The sequence below is a fragment of the Babylonia areolata genome, chromosome 15, assembly GCF_041734735.1.
Source record: "Babylonia areolata isolate BAREFJ2019XMU chromosome 15, ASM4173473v1, whole genome shotgun sequence".
Taxonomy (NCBI): domain Eukaryota; kingdom Metazoa; phylum Mollusca; class Gastropoda; order Neogastropoda; family Buccinidae; genus Babylonia; species Babylonia areolata.
This window is the reverse complement of record NC_134890.1, coordinates 12151103-12178433: the sequence shown is the minus strand read 5'-3', so window position 1 is coordinate 12178433 and position 27331 is coordinate 12151103. Positions and strand designations below refer to the sequence as shown.

Sequence of the window (27331 nt, the reverse complement as noted above, 5' to 3'; positions counted from 1 at the left end):
AGAAATGTTTATAGAAGAAGAAGAGGAGGAGGAGGAGGAGGAGAAGGATCAAGTGTTGTGCTGTGTTGTGTGCAGGGAGCCCCCGTTCCATCTGTCGCGTCAGGGCTGGGGGGAGTTTCCTGTCAGAGTGCAGCTACACTTCCACGACTCCCGCAACAAGCGTGTCGACATCATCCATAACCTGGTGGTCTGTGTTGTGTTATGTTTGCTTGTTTGTTAAGCTGTAGGTGTTTTTTTGTGTGTGGTATATGTGTCTGTGTACTGTGGTGTTTTTTTTTCTATCTTTCTCACTTTCTTTGTTGAGGTCTTTTTTTTTTTTTTTAGAATTATTTTGTCGTCCCTTGCATTGAAGATTATATTTCTCAAATTGAAACATCATCATCATCATTATCAGTATTTTGCACAGTTCATACATATCACTGTAGACGAAATACACCATTAACACAATGAGCTATTGCAGAGTACAACAGCGACAATCAATTTGCAAGAGTTCTTTTTTGTGTGTTTGTTTGGTTGTTTATTATGCTTTTGTTGTTGTTTTATCTTTGTCTCTGTGGAGTTCATTTTGTTTTTGTATTTCTTAAATACTTTGCTTCTTTATCATGCCGTATTTTTGTTGTTATTTTGTTTTGTTTGTTTGTTCTCTATTTCTTTGTGTTCTTTTTTTTTATTTTGGATTTCTTAGTTTTTTATGCTTTAGTTGTTTGTTTTTTTCTTTGTATCTTTGTTTTAGTTTATTTTTGATTTGTCTCTTTCTCTGTGTGCTTTTCTCACATCTTTTTCTCTACCTTTCAGTGTCTGTTCCTTTGTATCTATTGCTCTTGCTCTCTCTGTGTTTCTCTCACTCTCTGTCACTCTGTCTTTCTCACCCTCTCTCACTCTGTCTGTCTCTCTGTCTCTCTCTCCATCTTTCTCACTCTGTCTGTCTCTCTTTCTCTCTCTTTCCGTCTCTCTCACTCTGTCTCTCTGTATGTCTCTGTTTATTCATCTCTTTCCCACCCCCTCTCTCTCAGATTCTCTCCTTCTCTCTCTTCCCTTTGTTTGTGCCTCTGTGTCTGGCTGTCTCTTTTAGAATTACTTTTCTCGTTGGTTAAAGTAATGTTGAAGAGAAGAAACAAAATCATCAATATTTGTTCACAAATATGGTACTCAGTGTTCAGAACATTCGTGAGCAGTATGCATGGACTCATTCTGTTTGAACAACAACAACAACAAATCAAACGCAAGATGTGTAAAATAATGAATGTTATTAATGTGCATACAGGATGGAGTGTATCAGATGTTTTGTATTTTGTTCCAGCTGGACAAAACTTATACTGGCCTACAGACTTTAGGAGCAGAAACAGTAAGTTACTTTTGTTTTGCTTTGTTTTGAAATCTCTCCATGATACTGAATAGAGATGTCTGACATAGTAGTACTCGGTAGGTGAATGGAGCTGGGCAATAAGACATGCGGTTATTGTTTGTAGTTTTTGTCACAAAGACGTGTAAATTAACCCATTCACCACTATGGAGTTTACAGCCTCGGCAAGTGACCCTGCTCTATTGATGCAGAGAAATGAAGAAAATATTCTGAAATTGACCAATTTTTCCTCCGAATTGACACGTGGTGGCACAGCCAGAAACCCTGTAGAAGTTTATTCCCTTTGCTTGTGGTAAATGCTTGCGTAGGAACATGCACACCATTTTAATGAAACGAATGAAATTTTTGGTGCCAGTGCATTGCTCGGGCACACAGCTGCATATGTCAATGTAAAGAAATAATGTTATTGCTATGAAGGCATTGTTGTCGTTACTGTCATGTTCCATGTTGCAGGTGGTGTCAATGGATCTGGTAGTTAAAGGCGTTGTGGGTGGTGTCAGTGGATCTAGTAGTTAAAGGCGTTGTCATTGTCACTGTCACGTTCCATGTTGCAGGTGGTGTCAATGGATCTGGTCAGGGACCCTGTACCTGGTGTACGACCCCGTCGCCCCGCCCCGTCCACCTCTTCTGACCAGGTGGGTGTGAAAACGTCCGCCAAGCAGGAGCCAATGGACATCAACGTCAGCTGTGACGAGGTCCCGCAGAGTTGTCGGTGCGGAGACTCGGGCAGCAGAACCTGTGTCTGTGGGAAGCAGCGGGGGGGCGGAGTCAAAGCTTGCCAGCAGACACCGGAGAACGGCAAAGTGAGAGATGCTGACAGGTTTGACATGAACATCACCATCAAGGAAGAGCCTCCGGATTGTGGTCAGGATACAGCTGCTCGGTGTCACAGGAACTTGAATCAGAGCGAGCTGAGCATCAAACAAGAGCCTGGTGAAGCAGCAGAGACAGACAGATGCTGTGTTTCTGGCCAGCAGACCAGTAAGAATAGCCGTGATGGCATTCAGAACTTTTTAGCAGTTTCAAAGCAAACTTTGAACAACTGTCCAACAGCTGTGAATGGTGACATGGGGAGAACAGACTCTGCTGAGACCAGAGAAAATGGAGAGCAGACAGACAGGTCTTCAGTCGCAGACACATGCCAATTAACACATGTGGCTAATTTCGACGCTAAACTATCTGTACAGAAATATTACTCCCTTTTACAGGCTGCTGAAACGAAGCTTAACAACCGGGAAGCACTAGAAACCAATCCAGCTCAAAGAACAACAGCTAGTCAAGCACTGAAAGGTGCTCCTCTCAAGAAAGGAGACAGTGTCTCAGTGGGTCAGGTTTGTGTAATGAATGCCGCATTGTCTCAGACAGCAGTCAGTGTTGCACCACCAGGCCATGTTTCCTTGTTGAAATCCGTACTTCCAGAAAAATTGGGCGACAGTGTTTCTGTGAGTGCTGTGCAGCCCCAGAGAGCGGCAGACAGAGCGTCAGGCAGCGTGTTGAAGCTGACGCAGCCTCAGGCAGCAGTGAAGGGTGCCAGCACTTCCAGCGGTGCCACACAGGCTGTGAGGATGGTGGTGGTGAAACCCGGTCACCCCCCTGCACCACATCAGGGGCGTGCAGTCAGCCTACTGACGGGCTTCAGAGGCCCGAACCCAGGGACCCCTGCAGTAGCAACGTCCGTAGTTCCCGCAGCCATGCCGGTGATGAAAGTGACCGCCCAAGGTCTGAAACCAGTGGTTCAGAAGATGCCTCTAAGTTCTCCAGCCCCACTCACCCTGGCCAAGGGTCAGCCGGTTGGTCAGCATGCTGCTTCACTGACTGTGCAGGGACGTTCTCAGGCTGCAGTGCCTACAGTCATTATGAAACAGAAGCAGACTGTGCAGAAAGGAGTGACGTCACTGCTGAAGACAGCGGCCAAGCCTGGCATTCAGATGTTGCTGCAGAAATCGTCCGTGCTGCCAGCGTCTTCTGTGGGTCAAAACGTTCAGAGTTTGCTTACATCGTCTACTGTGTCTTCCTTGCCACCCTCGTCACAGAGCTCAGTTCCGGCTTCTGTTCTGTCAGGCACGTCTGCGACTCTCAGAGCAGATACCTTGACTGCATCACCATCGGTGTCTGGGATGTCAAATCCATACATTGTGGCTCAGATCAAAAACAAGAAAGTTCTGATGAAGGTGGATCCTAAGCTGTCTGCTGGGGATATCAGTTCAGGAGTCAATCAGCCGGCCTGCCATGCACAAGAGAACACAAGTACCAGCTTTGCTGGTACCAGCTCTGAAAGTTCAGGTGGAACTAAAATTCCATTAACTATCAAGTTTGATCTCCAAACTGGTACAGTTCACTCTGCAGAAGCATCAAGTTTACCTAGAGTGGCCCCTTTCCCAGCTGCGCTGCACAGACAAAACACCCCTGCACCTGGAACGTCCATTCCGAACCTGTCAGGTAACAGACCACTGACAGGGAGGGAGGAACTGGCCAGAGCCAAGGCCGCCCTTCAGAGCAAGGCTGTTCTGTCCAAATCAGCTGCACAGGTGCGACACCTGAAAGCGGCGACGCATAACAAACCCAACACACCACTTGACCTTCCCTGTCCAAAGCCTCGCTGTGGCCAGTGGTTCAGCCAAGGTCTGGGATCCTGTCTGGCAATGGGAGCCGTTTCAGAACAGGTGGAGAACAGCGGAGCTAAAAGCGTGACCCCTGGCGCTGTGGCAATGAAGGGGGGGAGTGAGGAGGCGGAGGAAGGCGTGAGGGAGAAGAGGATTGTGGTGGTGAAGAAAAAAACAAACACCGGGTTTGACTTGACCCATATGGGTACCCCTGTGGCCAGGCTGAGGTGAGTGTGGTCCGTCTTCAATGATAATGATCATGATCATGATAATAATAACTGGACATTTATCAGTGGTTTCCTCTTTGCACAAAGTGCTTTACAATCCACACACGCATGCATACGAAACACACTCAGTCCTCAACTCACAATCATGCACAATAAACATATATATGCACATACAAACTGGTACATACAATACAAACATACATACATACATAGATACGTATACATTTACTCACACATAATGCAGAGGTTATGGTCAAGGTTTGAATGAATGGTGAATGATATGGATAGTTATATAGCGCCTATCCTTGGTCGGAGACCAAGCTCTTAGTGCCTTTCAAACTCGGGGGGGTCATTTGCACAACAGGTTTCCTACCTGGGTAGAGGCAGTTTAACCTTTCCCGTACGTCGTGGGTGTGAAATCACCCAGACAAGTGTTTTTGCTCTGTAACTCAAGTAATATTGAAGCCACTTCCACATAATTTCATGACTTTGTCCATAAAATAGTTTACTACATATCCACTGAACATTATTTTCTTTTATACATAAACAAAGAAGTTATTAATCAATTAATGTCCCAGTACGTCGTGGGTGTGACGACACCCATACTCCCAAAGAATAAACCTTGCACGCCGTACGTCGTGGGTGTGGAGCCACCCATGCAAAGCTTGTGCGCCACGCGTTGTCGACGTGACGTCACTTGGGCTCGCTACAGAGAGAGATCAGAGTGACCTTGTCTTTTGTTGATCGTATCCTGGTTCAAGTCTGCGGCAAGTTTTACTCTAAAGTTGTAACTAATTTCAGAAAACAATATTTATTGCACTAGATATCTTCAACAATATTGAATGAACTGTTTTTCTTGTAGAGAATGATCGGGAGCAACTGATTGATAGCTTTTTATCTAGTTGGAATTAAAGTGCCTTTCTAAGAACTGGATATTTTTGTAAGTCTGAAATCAATTGATCTAAAATCTAGTTGATATAGAAATTTTATTCTTATCCTAATCTGTTCAAAGTAGAGAAAACCCGACTATGGCTAAAAAAAGAAAGATAGTTGATATAGAAATTTTATTCTTATCCTAATCTGTTCAAAGTAGAGAAAACAACACTCTCTTCTCACGGGCAAAACTTATTCACAGTGCGCCTGGTCAAGCACTGGAGTAAATAGCCTACACGCACAAGTGGAAACTGCGCATGCAAGTCTGCTGAAGAAAAGTCAAATTTGCTTTACGGACAGGTGTGGGTTACTGTGCACCCACGACGTACGGCAAGGTCTTATTTCTTCAGTGAAACCATGGGTGCCTACACACCCACGACGTACAGCGAAGGGTTAGTTCGTACACAGAAACCATGGGTGCCTGCACACCCACGACGTACAGCGAAGGGTTAGTTCGTATACAGAAACCATGGGTGCCTGCACACCCACGACGTACAGCGAAGGGTTAGTTTGTACACAGAAACCATGGGTGCCTACACACCCACGACGTACAGCGAGGGGTCATTCCTTCTTAGAAACCATGGGTTTCTGCACACCCACGATGTATGGCACGCAAAATTTTAGGCGACGTACGGGAAAGGTTAAAGGTTAAAAATCACATAGCCACATGGCCACCAGGGCAGTGTATTCATATTCACTGTGTCAAGGGCTCTGCAATTGGAAGGCGGGGCCTTCTTCTTTCCTTCTGCTGTTTTGACCTTCCACAACCAAACTCGGGTAGCCATCTGACCTGGGTGGGGTGAGGAAAACGGGAGCAAAGTGTCTTTCCCGAGGACAGAACACCATGCCAGATCTTGTCGGAGACTCGAACCCTGATCAGTGGTGAATGCTGGATCAGAAGTGTCACACATAACCCATTCTGCCTTGGTGCCTCCTAGAGGTGATGGCTGTATTAAAAAAAAAAAGAAAAAAAGAGAGACTGGTTAAGTTTCCTAAGCTGCGTGCTTCAGTGTTGTTGTTTTTTTGTTGTCGTCTCAGCAATCCTGTTCCTATTTTTGCACAGTTGTGTTATTGATTGTTTGACCTGGAAAAGGCACAATGTCTGTTTTTGTGTTTCATCAGAGCTTTTATTTGTTACGGTGTTTTTAGAACACGCGCAAACGCGAGCTCACACAGACATACAGATATGCATCAACATTGCATCAGCACGTAATAGTTAATCAATGCAGATATTCACTGATAAGCAAAGAACAAACAAGTGATGCACACAAAATGAAAAATCGAAGTGGAGTGTTAACTTCATGGTTTAAAACTTTACTGTTTCTTTTGTTGAATTCTCTTCATCCTTTTTGGTCAGATTTTCTTTTCTTTTTTTGTTTGCTTTGTTTGATTATTTTGTGAATGATCATAAAAAATCTCATAAAATTTGTTTTAACATCGTTAAGCTTTTCCTTGGAGGATTTCATAGTATGACTATGAGTCATACTGCAATTTGTATTCATGATTTTTGATGTTTTGCTTCCTTTGTTTTATGGATAAGTGAGCATAAGTGTTTTTTTTTTTTTTTTTTGTTTCACAAGTCCCTACTTCTTTTATTTTGTTTTGTATTGTATTATATTGTATTGTATTTGTATTTGTATTTCTTTTTATCACAACAGATTTCTCTGTGTGAAATTCGGGCTGCTCTCCCCAGGGAGAGTGCGTCGCTGCACTACAGCGCCACCCTTTTTTTTTTTTTCCTGCGTGCAGTTTTATTTGTTTTTCCTATCGCAGTGGATTTTTCTACAGAATTTTGCCAGGAGCAACCCTTTTGTTGCCGTGGGTTCTTTTACGTGCGCTAAGTGCATGCTGCACACGGGACCTCGGTTTATCGTCTCATCCGAATGACTAGCGTCAAGACCACCACTCAAGGTCTAGTGGAGGGGGAGAAAATATCGGCGGCTGAGCCGTGATTCGAACCAGCGCGCTCAGATTCTCTCGCTTCCTAGGCGGACGCGTTACCTCTAGGCCATCACTCCACATTGCATTGTATTGCATTGTTTGTCATTGCATTCAACCCTTGCTTCTGTCTGTGAGTCATATGAGTCATACTGTGACTTTGATTCATGATTTTTAATGTTTTGCTTTCTTTGTTTTATGGTTGAATGAGAATAAGGGGTTTTTTTTGTTGGTTTTTTTTTGGGGTGGGTGGGGGGGTTCCACAAGTCCCTACTTCTTTTATTTTGTATTGTGTTGTGTTGAATGTCATTGCATTTAACCCTGACTCCTGTCTGTGACAGTCTGAAGGAGTACAGCAGTATGGACTCCCTGATCAAGGCAGCCACTCAGCGACATCCTCTCCTGGCTCCAGTGTCTGGTGAGTCCTGTGTGTTTGTGAAAAATGTTCGCACGTTAAAGATCCCATCGTCCATTTCAGCATTCAGTAGAGTCTCTGTCTTTATCCATCTCTGTCTCTATCTGTCTCTGTTTCTCACTCTGTGTGTGTGTGTGTGTGCACATGCGTGCATGTGAAATATGATCATACCCAGCATTCGCATCCCTGAAAACAGAGAATGGCTGCCTGTATTTGGCCGAGTAAAATAAACAAGGCTGTTTAAGGCCACTCAACCCATTCAAGTAATGCTTTCTTCATAACTCAAATCACAGTGACCAAAAGTGTGCACTGTTAGTAAAATCTGAGATTGTTCAAACCTCTTTAAGCACTAGGTCTTCCATACAAAAGCCCAAAAATGGTTGCTGATTGTCATAATTGATGAAAACAGTGTTGAGAGAAGGAACACTGTGAATTCCTCTTTCCAAGTGATTGCTGAAATTTACCTCCGATACCTCCACTCAGAAAACTGATGTTCAGTTTGGGATAATTTATTACTTACAAGCAAGATGGTCTTGATATGTGCTGAAATTTGATTGCAGACATTTTTTTTTTTTTGCGGGATGATGGGGGTGGGGGGCAGTGATGGAGAGGCGGTGTTGCTCAAGGCCATAAATGGATATTTATAGTCACAGTGCCCAGCAAATTGATACTTCTATTTTATTCGTTCATTTCTTTTCTTTTGTAATTGTAGGTCATATGTTCAAAAGTTTTCTTTAAATGACAAACTTTCAGTTTTAGTAAACAATCATTGTTTTATTTATTTTGTGTTGCAAAAGTTTTCTTCAAGTGACAAACTTTCAGTAAATATTATTTCTTTTTTTGTTTGTTTTTTGGTCTTTTTGAACAAAACAACAACCAGAATACAGATCACAGGCCCTAGAAAGGAAATTCCACATATTGCGTGATTTATCTCTGCACATGAGTCAGTGCTATGCAAAGACTATTTTTATTCATATTCTTATTACTTCTTCTTCTTTTTCGTCCTCTTCTTCTTGTTATCATTGTTATCATTTCATTACCATTATTGTTGTTATCATTTTATTACCATTATCGTTGTTATCATTATTATTATTGTATTTTAAAAATTATTATTATTGTTGTTGTTGTTGTTGTTAGCATTATTAACATTATTATTATTAGCATTAGTAGCATTATTGTTGTTGTTGTTGTTGTTAATATTCTTTTTTTCATTACCATTGTTATCATTTTATTATCACTATTGTTATTTTTTTCTTCTTTTTCTGTTATTGTTATTATTATTATTATTGTTGTTGTTGTTCCTTTTCTTTTCATTATCGTTATCATTTCATTATCATTATCATTATTATTGTTATTTTGATAATGGTTGCTTTGTGTGACAGAGAAGACAGTTCATCCATATTCTGCGGTCTCCATGGAACAGTGGTTGAGGTGGCATCCAGCCAAACGGAATGCTTGTGAGGTAAAGTTCTTTTTTTTTTGTGTGTGTGTGTATGTGTGTGTGTTTGTGTGTGTGTGCATGCACTTTGTGTGTGTGTGTGTGTGTGTGTGTGTGTGTGTGTGTGTGTGTGTGTGTGTGAAGCCTCATTGTTTATTCTTTTTTTTTTAATACAGAAATATGTAATCATTTTTCATCCACAGTCATTGATGTTGATCTGTTGCATGTCCACCTGTGACAGTGGAGCAGAGCTGCGGCTGTGAGGAAGTACCTGCAGCTTTACCTAGAGGGTCCGACGTACCACGGGGAGACACTGTGGAGCACCAAGAGAATCATGCAGTGGTGCCGTCGCTGTGGCCTCAGTCCCAACGGGCCAGGTGAGATTGAAGGTGTTAACTTTTTTTTTTAGGTGGTGTGTAAATGAATATTGCAGTGGGTTATTTTTTTTTTGTCTCAGTGGGCTAGGTGAAATTGAAAGTATTAGTTTTTTGGGGGGAATGTAAATCATGCAGTGGGTTTTATCACAACAGGGTAGGTGAGATTGACAGTGTTTTGGGTTGTGTAAGTGGGTTTTTAACTCGATGGCCAGGAGAGACTGAAGGTGTCTCTGTTTTGGGGTGTGTAAATCAGTGAGTGGGTTTTGTCCCAATGGGCCAGGTGAGATTTTGAAGGTGTCACTTTTTCATGCAGTGGGTTTTATCACTACAGGCCAGGTAAGATTGAAAGTGTCATTGATTTAGGGTGTGTAAATCAGTGAGTGGGTTTTGATCCGAGAACAGGTGAGATCAAAAGTGGTGTGTAAATAATTCAGTGAGTTTTGTCCTAATAGATAAGGTGAAATTGAAAGTGTCACTATGTTTTAGGTGTGTAAATCATTAACTGGGTATTAAACTCAGTGGGCCAGGTGAGATTGAAGGTGTCACTGTCTTGAGGTGTGTAAATCATTTAGTGGGTATTTTGGCCAGTGGGCCAAAACAAAAACACAACAGCAACTGCCTACATAGTGGGGTGAATAAACAAAAACGGTCATACATGTAAAATGTTAAATGTTACATGTTTGTCTGAGTGTGTATGTGTGTGTGCCTGAAATATGATTGAACGACACAGGAAACGAATGATGAGCGCCCAATGGCAGCCGTCAGTCGGCTCTACCCAGGTAGGCAGCCTGTTGTGTAAATGACCCCGTGTTTGTAAAGCGCTTAGAGCTTGGTCTCCGACTGAGGATAGGCGCTATATAAGTATCCATATCAGTCAATCAATCAAAAAACAACAACAGAATCCTAAAAAATCAACAACAAAAAACCCCACAAAACAAAAACAAAAACAAACATACACCACATATGAATTTCTCTTGTTGAGATGATAAAGTATTCTGTATTCCGAAACAAACAAGCATTCTGGATTCAACCTGTATTTTCCCCTTCCTCCTGTTTTGTTGTTGCTGCATTTGTCTTGTGTGTACATGATATAATTATTGAACCGTTCAGGTGGACGGCCTTTGGTGAGTTTGGAGCCTGGCCCAGAGCAGTGCACGGTGCCTGAGGTGGACAGAAAGCTGGTGTCTGTGACGGACTTTGAAGGCCTGTACTCTGCCTTTGACTGCCAGGACATCAGGAAGGACTGTGAGGAGGTGGAGGTCGAGATTTTGGCTGTTGGTAAGTTTATGGTGGTTTGTGTGTGTGGGTAGAGGTAGGGGGATGGGGAGTGGGAGGTGTGTGTGTGTGTGTGTGCATGCGTGCGTGCGGGTGGAGGTAGGGTGACAGTGTGTGTGTGTAGGGGGGCTGGTGGGTGGGTGGGTGGAGGTAGGGAGAGGAGGAGGGGTGTGTGTGTGTGTGTGTGTGAATGTATGGGTGGAGGTAGGGGAAAGGTGTGTGTGTGTGTGTGTGTGTATGGGTGGAGGTAGGGGGAGGTGTGTGTGTGTGTATTGGTGGAGGTAGGGGGAGGTGTGTGTGTGTATGGGTGGAGGTAGGGGGAGGTGTGTGTGTATGTGTGAGTGCATGTGGGGGTTGAGGTAAGGGGAGGTGTGTGTGTGTGTATGGGTGGAGGTAGGGGGAGGTGTGTGTGTATGTGTGAGTGCATGTGGGGGTTGAGGTGAGGGGAGGTGTGTGTGTGTGTGTGAGTGTACGGGTGGAAGCAGGGGGAGGTGTGTGTGTGTGTATGGGTGGAGGTAGGGGGAGGTGTGTGTGAGTGTACGGGTGGAAGCAGGGGGAGGTGTGTGTGTGTGTGTGTGTGTGTATGAGTGCATGTGGGGGTTGAGGCAAGGGGAGGTGTGTGTGTGTGTGTGTGTGTGATGTATCGAGGTAGGAGACAGGGAGTGGAGAACGAAATGCAAAGTGCCTTGAGCATTTTTTCTGGAGAAACGCACTATATAAATGTCCATTAATATTATTGTTTATATAATGTTATTGCTCTATTGAATAAAATTCCAGAGCCCTCATCAAAGCAGCAGACAGCAGTGAAGGAGGAGGAAGAGGAGGTGAAGGTGGGGTACGATCTCCAGTTTGACTGCCTACCCAGGACCGTGGAGGCCGAGTTTGTGCAGGACACTGCAGCGCAGGTAGGGTAGGATGGAGGGACGGAGAGAGAGGGAGGCTGGGTGGGAGGGTGAGTGGGTGAGTGAGAGACAGAGAGTGTTGTGAGTGTGTGTGTGTGTGTCTGTGTGAGTGAGTGTGAGAGAGAGAGAGCAGAGTGTTGTGAGTGTGTGTGTGTGTGTGTCTGTGTGAGTGAGATTCAGATTCAGATTATTTATTCATTAATAGGCCTAGGCCCGTTATGAAGGGGTAAGTGACAATATAAGTAATAACAAACAAAATGAAAATATATAACCATCCATAATAAGTACAAGTGTGAGTGAGTGAGAGAGAGAGAGAGAGAGAGTGTGTGTGTGTGGTTGTGAGAGAGTGAGTTTGAGTGTGTGTGTGTGAGTGTGTGCAGGCGCGTGTGTATGTTAGAGAGAGAGAGAGTGTGTGTGTGTGTGTTGCGTTTGCTTGTGTGCCAGTCATGTGTTGCAGCCCAAATAATTTGTTTATATTTTGACACCAATTATAGCAAAAATATTTGGAAATAGAATACAAATTTGTATCAAACTAGTTTGATAAAGATACTGCAGGGATGATAAATACATAAAAAAAAGTTTTGTTTCTTGCTTTGGAAATTATATTGGTGCCCTTGTTTGGGCATGTGGCTATTTATATTTTATATTCACATGGTAGATTTAAAAAAAGAAAGGAAAAAAAGTCCTTTTGTTAAGGGACGCTACATATATATATAATTTATATATCTATTAAATTTTCATACCTGTCCCAAGTCTTATGAATTTGTGAAGTTGTGTTTTCTTCCCAGCTCGAAGTATATGCCAGAAACCAAAACATAGCCAAAGGTCATCAATATTTACTCAGTATTGATCTATTTTGAATAAGAGTGTTTTACTGGACATCCCAAACAAAATAAAATCCATACCCAACAGTCCCCATGATGCATTCCTTGCAAATTCTGTTTGTTCACCAACTCTTCTGCTCATTTTAATTTGCAGTTTGTGATTACTGCAAACAAATCTCAGTGGAACATTTGAGCCTGTCTGCCAGATTTGTGTAAACAGTTTGTCACCAGTGTAATTGTTTTGAAAGAATGATTTTGTGTACCTGTGTGTGTGTGTGTGTGTGTGTGTGTGTGTGTGTGTTCAATTCAGGTTGGTGTGAAGTTTTTACCTGCGATACTGTCTCCTGGTGTGTTCTCCTCTACTGCTGAAGACATGTTGTTTGGGGTAAGTGAGATCGCAGCTGATTAAGGTAAACGTTGTGACCTGATTATCAAAGTTTCCTACTTAATGAACATGGATCAGTGTGTTCTGTTCAAACCTGAGCAATTCTTTAGCATCTCTTAACATTTCTAGAATTTGTTTGTAGTTAGAGTTGATCATGAAAGTTTCCTGATAAATAAACATGCATCAGTGTGTTCTGTTCAAACCAGAGCAACTCATTAGCCTCTCTAACATTTTAGAATTTGTTTGTAGTTAGAGGGTACTTTGTTTGTTTGTGCTGTTTCAGTGTTAGTTGTTGTTGTAGGCTCTTGCCCATGTTTGATTGCTCACCTTGTGGCTCTTTCATTTTGTTGTGGTTCTTCGACGGGTGCAATAGCCGAGTGGTTAAATCGTTGGACCCTCAACACGGTGAGGGTGCCTGGTGGGTAAAGGGTGGAGATTTTTACGATCTCCCAGGTCAACATATGTGCAGACCTGCCAGTGCCTGAACCCCCTTCATGTGTATACGCAAGCAGAAGATCAAATACGCACGTTAAAGATCCTGTAATCCATGTCAGCGTTCGGTGGGTTATGGAAACAAGAACATACCCAGCATGCACACACCCACAAAGCGGAGTATGGCTGCCAACATGGTGGGGTAAAAACGGTTATACACGTAAAAGCCCACTCGCGTATATACGAGTGAATGTGGGAGTTGCAGCCCACGAACGCAGAAGATGAAGAAGTTGTGGTTCTTCTGTGTTAGCGGTGTGCGGTGCCCATGTTTACATGAATGACTGTTTTTACCCCACATGTAGGCAGTGAAGCTCTGTTTTGGGGGAGTTGTTTGCTGAGTATGTTCTTGTTTTCATAACCCACCAAATTCCAACATGGATAATGAGATCTTGAAGATGCGTATTTGGTCTTCTGCATGTGTATACATACAAAGGAGTTCAGGCATTGAGGTCTACACATCTGTTGACTCTCCATAACCCATCGGGTGCCGCAGTGGGATTCAAACCCAAGAGCCTCAGATTGAAAGTTAAGTGCTTAAATTCATTCAACATTCTGCCTCCAAACCCAAGTGATAACACAGCTATAATTCTGTACACATTTCAAGTAGAGTTCACATCCACACTCACACCAGCCAGTAGTCTATCCAATCAGAACACTTGCTATCAAGGGAAACAATCCATGCTTTCTTAATCACTGCTCTCTGCTGATTCTCTCCCTATTCTGTCACACACACACACACACACACACACACACACACACACACACACATACACATGTAGCAACTTGCACACATTCAGTGACTTCATTCCATCACATGTTTTTTTTTTCCAGTGTTTGTTGCTGTTCAACAAGGCTCTCGGCTGTTTTGAAATGCTCACCTTGTCACTTCTACCTTTTGGTGTGCTGTATTGAGAGTTAGGAGTGTGTGGATGATTGTGCTCATCCAGGATATGTCTGTATTCCCACGAAAGTGCCCACTCCAGCAAAAAAGATGAAGTTGAATTCTGATTCGTCTACTTATTCGTCATGTCAACGGGAGACTCCAAGATCAGGAGGTGGTAAAGGTTAAAGGTCCCATAGCCTTTTATGGCCATGCAGTGAATTCACATTCACTGTGTAAGGTTCAACATAAAAGGAAGGCAAACACAATCCTCTGCTTCTTCCCTCTCTTGACTTTCCCTGACTGAAGTCTGGCAGTCATTCACACCTGGAACGAGAGAGGAAAATTGGAGTAAAGTGCTTTTCTCAAGGAAACGGGGCCTTGGACTCTGAACGTTGGAACATAGCACAACGTCTAACCAAATCTTCCACGGTGCCTGTGTGTTATTAGGAGTACTGACGTCATTTCTTGGTGGTTGTGTGTGCAGGCGATGATGGAGTTTGCCAGTGATCTGATCCACCAGGCCTGTTTTGTGGCCTCCTCCTCTGCCCACACCAACAGCAGCCATGGAGGGTGAGTCCCCTCCCCCTGCCTCCCCATGCACCCATACCTCCCCCTTGTGCTGTCAGGACGTGTGATGATATGTACTGTTTCATAATGAAAGAATGATTAGGAGAGTGAAGGATTTAATGCTTAGAGCTTAGTCTCCAAGAGAGGATAGGTGCCGTATAATTATCCATATCATTTATTCATTCAAGGATTAACAAACAATAAAGATACACAACCTCAAGTCAGTGCTGCTTATGCTACCAATTCAGCTAGCACACAGGTAAATAAAAGGTACATTGGAGCAAACCTAGACACTTCTCTCTAAAAAAAAAAGGAAGCTCCACGCTTGTCCTTATACTAATTATTTGACATGTGCAAACAGCTAGCTGCATGTAGCTGAATCTTTAGCATAAGCAGCATTGACTTGAATTTGTGTACCTTGTCCATGGAGAGAGTTACCACCCTTTATAGTTTGTTTCTCTGTTTCATGCTGTTTGTGCTTGTTAAATGTTTTGGTTTGTGAGGATAAGTTTTTACGATGTTTGTGTTTATGAAGATTTTACCTGTTTACATTGTGTTGGCTTTTTGACTTGTTTGTGTGTTCTTTATCTGTGATTTAGATGAATTTGAGTAAAAGAAGAGGAAAAAAAAAAAGGTGGGGATAAGTGGTGGGAAAGATGGGGTAATGATTTCGATAACAATCGTGATAATTTGAAAAGAAATATTGAAAAGACACTACGGATGGTGTGAAAGATGGAGTTTGAGATTAGATAACAATGGTGATAATTCATAAAGAAAACACACTACAGGTGGTGGGAAAGATGGAGTTTGAGATTAGATAACAATGGTGATAATTCATAAATAAAACACACTGTAGGTGGTGGGAAAGATGGAGTTTGAGATTAGATAACAATGGTGATAATTCATAAAGAAAACACACTACAGGTGATGGGAAAGATGGAGTTTGAGATTAGATAACAATGATGGTAATTCATAAAGAAAACACACTGTAGGTGGTGGGAAAGATGGAGTTTGAGATTAGATAACAATGATGGTAATTCATAAAGAAAACACACTGTAGGTGGTGGGAAAGATGGAGTTTGAGATTAGATAACAATGATGGTAATTCATAAAGAAAACACACTGTAGGTGGTGGGAAAGATGGGGCTGGGGGTTCAGTAACAGAAAGATAGGTTTTGGGGTTGGATAACAATCATGATAATTCAAAAAGAAATATTGAAAACACATACTACAGGTGATGGGAAAGATGGAGTTTGAGATTTGATAAAACTCCTGATAATTCAAAAAGAAACATTGAAAACACATTACAGGTGGTGGGAAAGATAGGGCTGGTGGTTCCATAGCAGAAAAATGGGGTTGGGTGTTAGGTAACAATCGTGGTAATTCAAAAAGAAATATTGAAAACACACTATAGGTGGTGGAAAAGATGTTGTTGGGGGTTGGATAACAACCGTGATAATTCAAAAAGAAATATTGAAAACTCACTATGGGTGGTGGAAAAGATGTGGTTGGGGGTTGGATAACAACCGTGATAATTCAAAAAGAAATATTGAAAACACACTATGGGTGGTGGAAAAGATGTTGTTGGGGGTTGGATAACAACCGTGATAATTCAAAAAGAAATATTGAAAACACACTATGGGTGGTGGAAAAGATGATGTTGGGGGTTGGATAACAACCGTGATAATTCATAAAGAAATATTGAAAACACACTATGGGTGGTGGAAAAGATGTTGTTGGGGGTTGGATAACAACCGTGATAATTCAAAAAGAAATATTGAAAACACACTATGGGTGGTGGAAAAGATGTTGTTGGGGGTTGGATAACAACCGTGATAATTCAAAAAGAAATATTGAAAACTCACTATGGGTGGTGGAAAAGATGTTGTTGGGGGTTGGATAACAACCGTAATAATTCAAAAAGAAATATTGAAAACTCACTATGGGTGGTGGAAAAGATGTTGTTGGGCGTTGGATAACAACCGTGATAATTCAAAAAGAAATATTGAAAACTCACTATGGGTGGTGGAAAAGATGTTGTTGGGCGTTGGATAACAACCGTGATAATTCAAAAAGAAATATTGAAACCACACTATGGGTGGTGGAAAAGATGTTGTTGGGGGTTGGATAACAACCGTGATAATTCAAAAAGAAATATTGAAAACTCACTATGGGTGGTGGAAAAGATGTTGTTGGGCGTTGGATAACAACCGTGATAATTCAAAAAGAAATATTGAAAACTCACTATGGGTGGTGGAAAAGATGTTGTTGGGCGTTGGATAACAACCGTGATAATTCAAAAAGAAATATTGAAAACTCACTATGGGTGGTGGAAAAGATGTTGTTGGGCGTTGGATAACAACCGTGATAATTCAAAAAGAAATATTGAAAACTCACTATGGGTGGTGGAAAAGATGTTGTTGGGGGTTGGATAACAACCGTGATAATTCAAAAAGAAATAATGAAAACACACTGTCTGTGTGCGCGGTGTGTGCAGCCCCAGCGTGACTGTGACGTCCAGAGAAGTGCTACAAGCAGTGAAGACTCGACCCTCACTCACCTTCCTGGGTCACCAGTACTGCGGCGTCCCCAACCCTCCTGTCAGCCCTGTGAAGAGATGACAGCGGATAGTGGATAGCGTTCTCTTCTCATGTGGTATAGCAGATAGTGTTCAGTTCCTATGCGGTATAGTGGATAGTGTTTTGTTCCTATGCAGTAGTGTTCTCTTCCTCTGTGGTATAGTGGATAGCGTTCTCTTCTCATGCGGTACAGCAGATAGCATTCAGTACCTGTGCAGTAAAGCATTCTCTTCCCCTGTGGTATTGTGGATTGCGTTCTCTGCTCCGATGCAGTATTGCTGGCATATGGTGTTCTCTTCCTGTGTGGAAAAGCGGATAGCGTATAGTATATTGGATAGCATTTTCTTCCCATGCAGTATAGCGTATAGTGTTCTGTTCCTACGCGGTATAGCGTATAGTATTCTGTTCCTATGCGGTATAGCATAGTGTTCTGTTCCTATGCGGTATAGTGTTCTCTTTCTGTGCGGAAAAGTAGATAGCATTCTCTCCCTGCACTGTGCAGTATAGAGGATTGCGTTCTCTACCTGTGCGGAATTGTGGACAGAGCACTCATGTAGTATAGTGGATAGTGTGCTCTTTCTATGCGGTTTAGTGGATAGCGTTTTCTTCCTATGAGGTATGGTGGATAGCATACTCTTCCTATGCTGCATAGTGGATAGTGTTCTGTTCCTATGTTGTATAGTGAGTGGATAGAGTTCTCTTCCTATGCAGTATAGAGGATAGCGTTCTCTTCCAAAGCAATATAGTGGATAGCATTCTCTTCCTATGTGATATAGTGGATAGCGCTCTGTTTCTATGCGCTATAGTGGATAACATTCTCAGTCTATGCAGTATAGTAAGTGGATAGCGTTCTCTTCTAGTGCTGTATAGCATAGTGGATGGCATCCTGTTCCTATGTGATGTGGTGGACAGCGTTTTCTTCCCATGCAGTACAGTGGAATGCGTTCTCTTCCTATGCGATATAGTGGATAGTGTTCTCTTCCCATGTGATACAGTGGATAGGGTTCTCTTACTATGGAGTATAGCAAATGGCGTTCTGTTCTTATGCTGTATAGTGAATAGCGTTCTCTTCCTGTGTGGTATAGTGGATAGCGTTCTGTTCCTGTGTGGTATAGTGGATAGCGTTCTGTTCCTGTGTGGTATAGTGGATAGTGTTCTGTTCCTATGTGGTATAGTGGATAGCGTTCTGTTCCTGTGTGGTATAGTGGATAGCGTTCTCTTCCTGTGTGGTATAGTGGATAGCGTTCTGTTTCTATGTGCTATAGTGGATAGCGTTCTGTTCCTGTGTGGTATAGTATAGTGGATAGCGTTCTCTTTCTGTGTGGTATAGTGGATAGCGTTCTGTTCCTATGTGGTATAGTGGATAGCGTTCTGTTCCTGTGTGGTATAGTGGATAGCGTTCTGTTCCTGTGTGGTATAGTGGATAGCGTTCTGTTCCTGTGTGGTATAGTGGATAGCGTTCTGTTCCTGTGTGGTATAGTGGATAGCGTTCTGTTCCTGTGTGGTATAGTGGATAGCGTTCTGTTCCTGTGTGGTATAGTGGATAGCGTTCTCTTTCTGTGTGGTATAGTGGATAGCGTTCTGTTCCTGTGTGGTATAGTGGATAGCGTTCTGTTCCTGTGTGGTATAGTGGATAGCGTTCTGTTCCTGTGTGGTATAGTGGATAGCGTTCTCTTTCTATCCCCATGACAGCAGCTGGCTGTTGTCGGTATGGGCTGGGAATGGCTACCTTTCACTGACACGCTGTGGTTACACTTGCACACACTGGTTACGGTCTTTCACACTGTGGTTATTAAACATCGTGGTTACATTCTGATACACTGGGTCACTCTTCCTCTCATGCATTGTGGTCACACTGTTACACGCTACATTGTTATGCATTGTGGTTACATTCTTACAAACTGGTTACACTTACACATTGTGGTTACTCACTCACATTGTTTGTTACACTTGTTACACTCTTGCACTCACAATCTTCAGTTAATGTCTTATATTTCAGTTCATGTCTATTCTATCTCTGTTTCTTTGCATCTCTCAGACTGTCTCTCTGTCTTTTTTATATCTCTCTCTCTCTTTCCCCGAGTGATCAGATCTTCATTTTGATGTTTACTTTCATAATTGTTTAAGGGATGAGTGTAATCTTCATTTTCTACTTTTTATATATGAATTGTATTTCCTTTTCTTTCCTGTTTTGCCCTTTTCTTCTTTGCCCCACTGTGGGTGAGGGTAACATGTATTGTAAAAAAAGAAAAAAAAAAGAAAAAAAAAGCTGCATTGGTTTATGTTAAACCTTTGTTAAAGATTTTTGTCTAGTCTTTTCTCTGTTAATAAAGATTTTTGTCTTATCTGTCAAAAGAGAATTTCAGGGAAAAGGAGTGGTTGCAGCAAAGCATGCCAGGATGCCTCTTCCTGCACATGTACATAGAGACTCGAGCATAATCATCGGAAATGCACTCGGACATTTGTTCTGCCAGTCATAAGAAAAGGAGATTATAGAGAGAAGGGATAATCACAAGGGAGAAGAGTAGTGGCAGCAAAGCATACTGGAACGCTCACTCCTCCACATGTACATTTGGACTCAACACAACCATTGGAAATGCACTTGTGCATTTGTTCTGGCAGTCATGACAAAAGGAGATTAGACGATGCATAATTTCTGACCTATAAGGCACTACTTCAATATTATGATCAATGCAAGTCTGTTGCTCTTGTACATTCAGTCTGGCAGTGATAACAAAGGGAGACTGAGAATGCATAAATTGTTACCTATAAGACACTACATCGATATTGATCACTTTTGATGTCAAATGCTTATGGATTTCTGTGCAATGATTTTATGAAAAACAAGTGAGACAGTCATAACATAAAGGATGTAATTTCGGGAAAAGTCTTTGCTGGTAGTTTTCATAGTAGTCCATGGTGAGTTCACCATATTCCTGAATGAATCATACTTCAGTCTAAGATTTGTTTTGTTTATATTTCTGTTTTTAGTGTTGGAATCTGATACATACGTTTTGCATTTTGTGTGTGTGTGTTGTTGGTCAGATGTTTCTTGAATTTTTGTAAGATTTGAGGGGTGCACTTTAGACACACAGGGGCACCTTATGAATGGAAAAATATGGCTCATGTTTTAGACACCTACCACAGTCACCAGCAAGACACAGGAATTTGCATAATATGACTGACTGCTCAATAAATTTCTGTCCACATACTTCGGAATACAAGACGATTATCTAGAGTTAAGAGATGAAGATGATTATCTAGAGTTGCTCTTTTGACTACAGAAAAGAGAAAAAGATTATCTAGAGTTGCTCTTTTGACTACAGAAAAAAAGATTTTCTCGAGTTGGTATTTTTGACTACAGAAAAGAGAAAAAGATTATCTAGAGTTGCCGTTTGACTACAGAAAAGAGAATAAGAAGATTATCTAGAGTTGCTGTTTTGATTACAGAAAAGAGAAAAGGATTTTCTCTGTAGTATTTTGACTACAGAAAAGAGACGGGTGTAGGTGGAAATGACGACAACAACAGGGTCAGGAGTACAAGATGTGTAATTTGCTGACTGGGAATACATCTGTGAATTGATGTTGTGTGCATTGTAGTCCCTGACGTCTTGCCTGTATTTTGGTCAGTAGTTTGTACTTTGAATTTTGTTCTTCTGTTCCTACCAGAGGCTACCTTATGGGTGCCTAGCCCCTCTTTGCTGGAGTTTTACTGTAAGAGTTAGGATGTGCAGTTACTGGGTACTGTACCTTTCAAGGGAGCCCAGTCACATACCTAGTTTTTTCTTTTAAGTACTGGCTGGGCATTTACTCCACACATGGTCTGTCGTTAAACCCATGATACTAGAAGGTAATTGTTCAGATGTCAAATGGATGTTTCTGTATGACTGTCTACACTCTCTGTCTCTTTAAAAACAAATCATGAACACAATTCAAATGATTTTTGTTAATTTTTGCTGAGAATATAATATGTGGACAACGGCTTTCCAACTGAAATTGTGCATTCTTTTTTTATTTAAAAAAAAAAAAAATTATGAATTTGTGAATATTTGTATGTCTTTGAATCTGTGAATACCTCATAATACATGTTGGTTTGTTTATTTGTTAATATTTGAATGAAATATGTAATGATTATGTCAAAGAAAACGATTCTTTTGCTGGCAAAGAGTTAACGATTTTTGTTCAAACTGTATAGCGAAGTTATACAACTGCCCACAGAAAGTTGGATTGTGAATGTGTTAATGTCAGAATATGTGAACACATCAGCACTGAGTTGCCCAAAGAATTGAGTTTTGTTATGTGCAAAATAAGTATGCTGTTGATGTTGACTTGCATATATAATGAATTTGGTTATGTGTTTGGAAAATTTAGTATTTTGTTTATACAGCTGCTGAGCTGGTCCAGCAATGAGCGATGGTGCTTTCATGTCGCTGGTTTTATTTTGATTTTTCTTTAGTTATCTCTCCATGTTATTAATGTTACATCACTAAGACTCAGGTATGTATAGGTGATTTATCATATATTTGATTCCTACTCAACTGGCTTGCTTGTCAAAGCGAACAGAAATGAAGTTCCACAAAAGACTTTGCCATTTCCTATCAGCATAGCAGAAGCTGTGGCAAACAATGGCCAGTGAGTTCACAGTGTTGATCTATTTTTGGGCCAGCGCCCATCTTGGCCAATCAGCTGGAGGCTCTCCATTTAGAGTTTGGTGTTGTTTATTTCTCAGTTTCGTCACTTCCTTTGTGGTAGAGTGGATAGCGTTCTCTTCCTACATGGTATTGTGGATAGGGTTCTCTTCCAATGGGTATACTCTACCATATAGTGGGGATCGTGTTCTCATCCAATGGGGTATACTCCACCATTTAGTGGATAGCATTCTCTTCCTTTTTGGTATAATGGATAGCTTTCCGTTCCTATGCAGTATAGCGGATAGAGCGTTCTTGCTATGTGGTACAGTGGATAGTATCATTTTTGGTATATTGGGTAGCTTCTCTTGCTGTGTGGTAAAGTGGATGAGAAAGATGCTTGTCTGTCAGTGCAGAGTCCGTGAGGGTCCCACCCTTTCTCCAAAGTTAGACTGGAAAGAAAATCAAACAGTGTCTAGTCATGCAGATGAAATGATAAACCGGAGGTCCAATGTGCAGCATCCACTTGGCACACTGAAAAAGAACCCATGGTAATGAGAGTATTTTCCTGTGGCAAAATTGTGTAAAAGAAATCCACTCCAATAGGCAAAATATGGACTTCAGGCCTTAGCGCATTGGGTTATGTGCAAATGTGCGATTGTGTGTGCGGTTAATGCCAGAAATATATATGAACAAATTCACAGGACAATGACTCTGAAATTCATGGTCAAACATTGTATTGTCCTGTGATTGTGCTTTTTGTATGTTGCATTTTTTGTCAAAGATAATAAAATATTCTTGTATCTTGTACGCAAAGTGAGTGTGTGTATGAGTGTGCGTACACGCTCGCACATGCATATGGGACTGCATGCATGCGAAATGACACAAACACGCATATATACACAAAGTTTTACAAGCATATTTTATTTCCAATTCAATAAACATAATATTCTTAATGTGTATGTTTTGTTTCACGAACACTTAAGTGTCAGCGGTCAACACTGGTGAACTCTGATCACGAGATACAAGGGAACAACAAAACAAAAAGAACCCTGTCATGTTTAACTTCATTATTATCCTGCAACCTTAACCTTCCAGCCGGTGCTACAGCCCAATGGGTAAGAGCACACTGGTTGTCAATCTGATAGCCATGGGTTCGAGGCTCACTGGCGCCCATCGGACTGAGGGCAGAGGAAAAATATCTCCCAGGTCAACTGGACGTGCAGACCTGCTCATGCTGTGTGTATCGTCATGCGCACGTGAAAGGCAACAAGGCAGGCAGATGGTTGCCTGCAATGGAGCAAGGCCAGCCTCCCTTGGGGAGGGCAGATGTGGGGGAGTGAGATGAGGGGAGGAAGGGAGACAACAAGAGGGAAGGAGAAGCAGAGGGGGATTAAGGGTCGTGCAAGGAAGAAGACAGGGAAGTTGGGAAGATGCTTAAAGTAGCCACAAAGAACTGTTAATTCTTTTTTGTGTGGGTTTTTTTTTTTTTTTTTTGGAGGGGTGGGTGGGTGGGTGGGGGGTGACACTGTTGGCAGAATGCTTCCTCCTTCACCCTGATTTTTTCGTCCACTCCTTGCACAGTCCGGTAGAACATGCTCTCCTTCTCCTCCCCCCCCCCACCTCCCACAAGGTGTGGTGGGGGGTTAGTGGGGGGTGGGGAGACCTCTCCCTCCACTCCCCAATAAGACTTCCCCTCCCCACCTCCAGTGCTGGTGTGTGAGGGGAGGGGAAGGGGGTTGTGAATCGGGGAAGGGGCACATTGCCTCAGGATCCCCCACCCCCACCACACACACAGACCGATTCACAATTCGTCTACCGGACTGCAGAGGTGGGTGTCCTGGGGCAACACCCTTCCCCCTCCCACTGACTCTCTCCCATCTCCACCACTGGTGGGGGAGGTGTGAATTGTTCTTCCAGACTGTGAGGAGAGGGTGTGAGGCAGCCCCCCCTCCGCCCCACCCCTTGCGGTCATCCGAAACCCTGTAAGGTCTCTTTTCACAGGTCCTGTCCCCTCATTATCCCCCTGTACTCAAAGAGAGAGAGAATGCTGAAAACTTCAGACATTACTGTCTTCTTAACAAAAGCAAATGATATAACACACAGACAGACTGTCATACAAACACACAGACTGATGAACAGAGACAGACTGACAGACACACTGACACACTCTGAGTCACCAAAAGGAGAAAGGGGGGCAGCAGCATTCACTTTGAGCAGAAATTTAGCACTCCACAAGATCATAAACGAGCGAAACCAGATAAGCTTTCTTGGATGAAAAAAACCCCACACACACAAAAAAGAAAAAACACACACAAAAAAAAACAAAAAAAACAAAAAACTCCCCCCTAACCCCCCCCCCCCCCCCCCCCCCCCCCCACCCCCACCCCAAACCAAATTAATAAACAAAAAACCCGGCATGTAATTTGGAACAGAACATCTTAAGGGAGGCTATTCATCTGACCCACAAAGGCAAGCGAATCGGAGTAGCTTCCACTGGTCTAAAAATAGAGGGATACTACACGACGCTCTTATCTAACTCACACGATGACGATGCGAAAACTTCACGGATGTAAGTAGTCAAACGGAATGTCGACACTCCTGTACAGATTGTGTTCTCAGTACCACCATAAACTTCTGGCAAAGACAGCGACCTTGCAGATTTACAGCGTAGTTATACTGATTTCCTCATTCAGTTCGCCGTCTTCTGCTTGTCATCGGACGTTTTCCGAAATCAAAATGTCGTCTGCTAGTGTAGGTCTTGCAGGAACGGACACCTGCTCCAAATCGACATGTTTGCCAAAAGATCTAAGCATTCATGCTGCTCATATTACCGAGGTTCACAATGTTCCGATGAGGGTTTTGATTCGTCCGATTCCTTCTGTGCTTGATGAGAACAAGGTGTTGTCTTTGATGGAAACCATCCAGGTATGTTAGTTTGTTTGGTGTTTATTGTGTGTGTGTGTGTGTTCTGTTTCGCATTGGAACAATCCGATTCGTGTTTTTCAGCCGATTTCATTTAAAGAAAAAATATGACTGCGAGACAGAGCTAGGGAGGCTAACCGTGTATCATTACAACGTAATATCTAACATGAGTTAATTTCCCTAACGAGTTTTGAAGCTCTGATAACGGGGGTGTTCAGCACCTTCGAGGCTGATTTAATTATCTTACTTCATTATATAACGTAAAACGGCAGATGATCAAACAGATCACAGAATAAAGTACAAAATCAGCACTCTATGTTATACATGTATTCACAACTCTGCCCCTTCATATGAATCTCTGTGGTTGCACTGACCTCTACACTCCATCTGGCTGTCTACGATCGGCTTCGGATCCACTCCGTTTACGCATACTCAGATTCCAACACTCCACTGTTGGCAGCCGTTCTTTCTCTGGACCCTGTAATTGGAATGAACTTCCTCTTTCGCTTCGTCAAGTCTCAGTCCACACTCAGTCGCTCTACCCACCTCTTCCCAAAATAGCCTCCCTTCCCTGCCTCTTCCTTGTCTTCAGTTTTTTTCTCCTCCAGTTTTAGACTTATGCATGTGTTTGAATGACTGGTGCGAAAGCGCTTTCATTTGTCTCTGCACAAGATTCAGCGCTATATAAATATAATAACTGTTAATTACTTTTATTATTATTATGATTGTCATTTATATGATAAATGGACGTGCGGTCCAATCGTGTGTGTGTGTGTGTGTGTGTGTGTGTGTGTGTGTGCGCGCGTGTGTGTGTGTGATGTTAATTTCAGACGATAGCAAAATCGTTTCTTTCTCCCCGCAGGCTCAACTACTGTAGCAAAAGCAATCTCCACTCTTGGGTGAAAGTGTTCGAGAATTAACAGCCCGAAGCGATAGACTGGGTTGGAAATTAGTAATTAATTTGGACCGTGAATGGCGAGGGAGTGGAAATGAGTTGCAAGCTCAGCTTGTACGTGGAGACCGGCGGCTGACGAAAGACCTGCCCTCCTTCCCTCTCACGTCTCATAGTGATTGGGGGTTTAATCTATTTCATCTTCACACAGATGTGTGTTTATATATATATATATATATATATATATATATATATATATATATATATATATATAGAGAGAGAGAGAGAGAGAGAGAGAGAGTTAAGATACATAATATACACTCACACACGGACGGCAGACAGACAAACGCACACACACACTCACACACGCGCACACAAACACACACACACACTGCATAGGCAGCCACACTCTCACACTCACACGCACGCACACAATCACACACACATACACACACAAACCAACCACGTAGAAAATATAACTTTTGAGTTCACATGATACTTTGGTAGTCTGTCTCTCACCTGTCTCTTGCACCTGTGTTGTTGCCCCCCCCCCCCCACTCCCCCCAACCCCTAACAGGACGAGGAGAAGCGAGATGCCGTGCCCCCCATAGACGTGCTGTGGGTCAAAGGTCGACAAGGGGGAGACTACTACTACTCCTTCGGCGGATGCCACCGCCACGAGGCCCACAGGCGCTTGCGCAGGGAAACGATCCCATGCAAGCTGTTCCGCTCCACCGTGGACGACCTGCGGGTGTACCTGGGAAGCTCCACGCCCGATCTGCTGTGACATTACTCACAAAGAGAGAGAGAGAGACTACATAGAGAGAGAGAGAGAGAGAGAGAGAGAGATACGGATACGGATACGGATAGTTTATTCAATAAAGGCCATGGCCCCTCATGAAGGGGGTACAGTGAATCAACATTCAAAATCAAAACCTTACAAATTACAGAAGTGAATGATAAACTGCAAATGATAATCCACAAATTGGATAATGCACAACTGATAATAATTAACTACATAATACACTGCGAAACTTAAAAGCCTTATATAAGTAAATAGCAAACTGTCTTATAACAGTTTCGTTAGTTGATGACATAAGCATGGCAAGTCGAAATAAAGTAGGGTGTCTATAATATTTTTGTGGAATCCACTCATGTCTAAGGTCATTCAAAGCAGGGCAACACAACACAAAGTGAAGTTCGGTTTCTTCAGCACGTCTGCATAAAGGACAACTAAGATCAGAGACACTGGACTTTCGATAACGATAATGATGAAGAAATATGTCAGAAATTCCAAATCGGAACCTGATTGTGATATGTTTCAAATGCTTATCCATTTTCATTGACAGATAAGTAGGAATAGAGTGTATAGAAATGAACTGTCTGTAAAACTCAAACCTATCGCTATCTTGAACATGATAAGACCAATCTTGCCATCTACTGTCAATTAATCTTGTTCGGAGTGCACTAATAAAGCCCTTTATGTCCCCTACCCCCTGCTGTAACCAAACATAACCAAATCCCAGTTCATATAATCTGAGAGAGAGAGAGAGAGAGAGAGAATTGGAATGGTTCATTCACAATCACGCCACAGCCTCGAGTGAAGGGGTATACGCAAACATGATACAACTGAGTTCAGTTAAGTTCAGTTCAGTTCAGTTACTCAAGGAGGCGTCACTGCGTTC

General features: G+C 42.4%; 2 protein-coding genes across 2 annotated transcripts in view; both read left to right on the top strand.

The window, feature by feature from the left end:
• LOC143290431 (YEATS domain-containing protein 2-like) overlaps nt 1–22600 on the top strand; it is a 32503-nt gene extending 9903 nt beyond the window's left edge. Inside the window, exons 8-18 of the mRNA XM_076599858.1 lie at nt 76–187; nt 1301–1345; nt 1918–4193; nt 7406–7482; nt 8862–8941; nt 9159–9294; nt 10405–10572; nt 11347–11474; nt 12606–12680; nt 14540–14625; nt 17120–22600. Coding sequence (XP_076455973.1) covers nt 76–187; nt 1301–1345; nt 1918–4193; nt 7406–7482; nt 8862–8941; nt 9159–9294; nt 10405–10572; nt 11347–11474; nt 12606–12680; nt 14540–14625; nt 17120–17243 — 3307 coding nt within the window. The 3' untranslated portion in view covers nt 17244–22600. The remainder of the gene's footprint in view (nt 1–75; nt 188–1300; nt 1346–1917; nt 4194–7405; nt 7483–8861; nt 8942–9158; nt 9295–10404; nt 10573–11346; nt 11475–12605; nt 12681–14539; nt 14626–17119) is intronic.
• A 1739-nt stretch (nt 22601–24339) lies between these two features.
• Nucleotides 24340–27331, top strand: part of LOC143290178 (sulfiredoxin-1-like) — a 3448-nt gene continuing 456 nt past the window's right edge. The window contains exons 1-2 of the mRNA XM_076599487.1: nt 24340–24757; nt 26224–27331. The exon at nt 26224–27331 is cut by the window's right edge and continues 456 nt beyond it. Coding sequence (XP_076455602.1) covers nt 24419–24757; nt 26224–26433 — 549 coding nt within the window. The 5' untranslated portion in view covers nt 24340–24418 and the 3' untranslated portion in view covers nt 26434–27331. The remainder of the gene's footprint in view (nt 24758–26223) is intronic.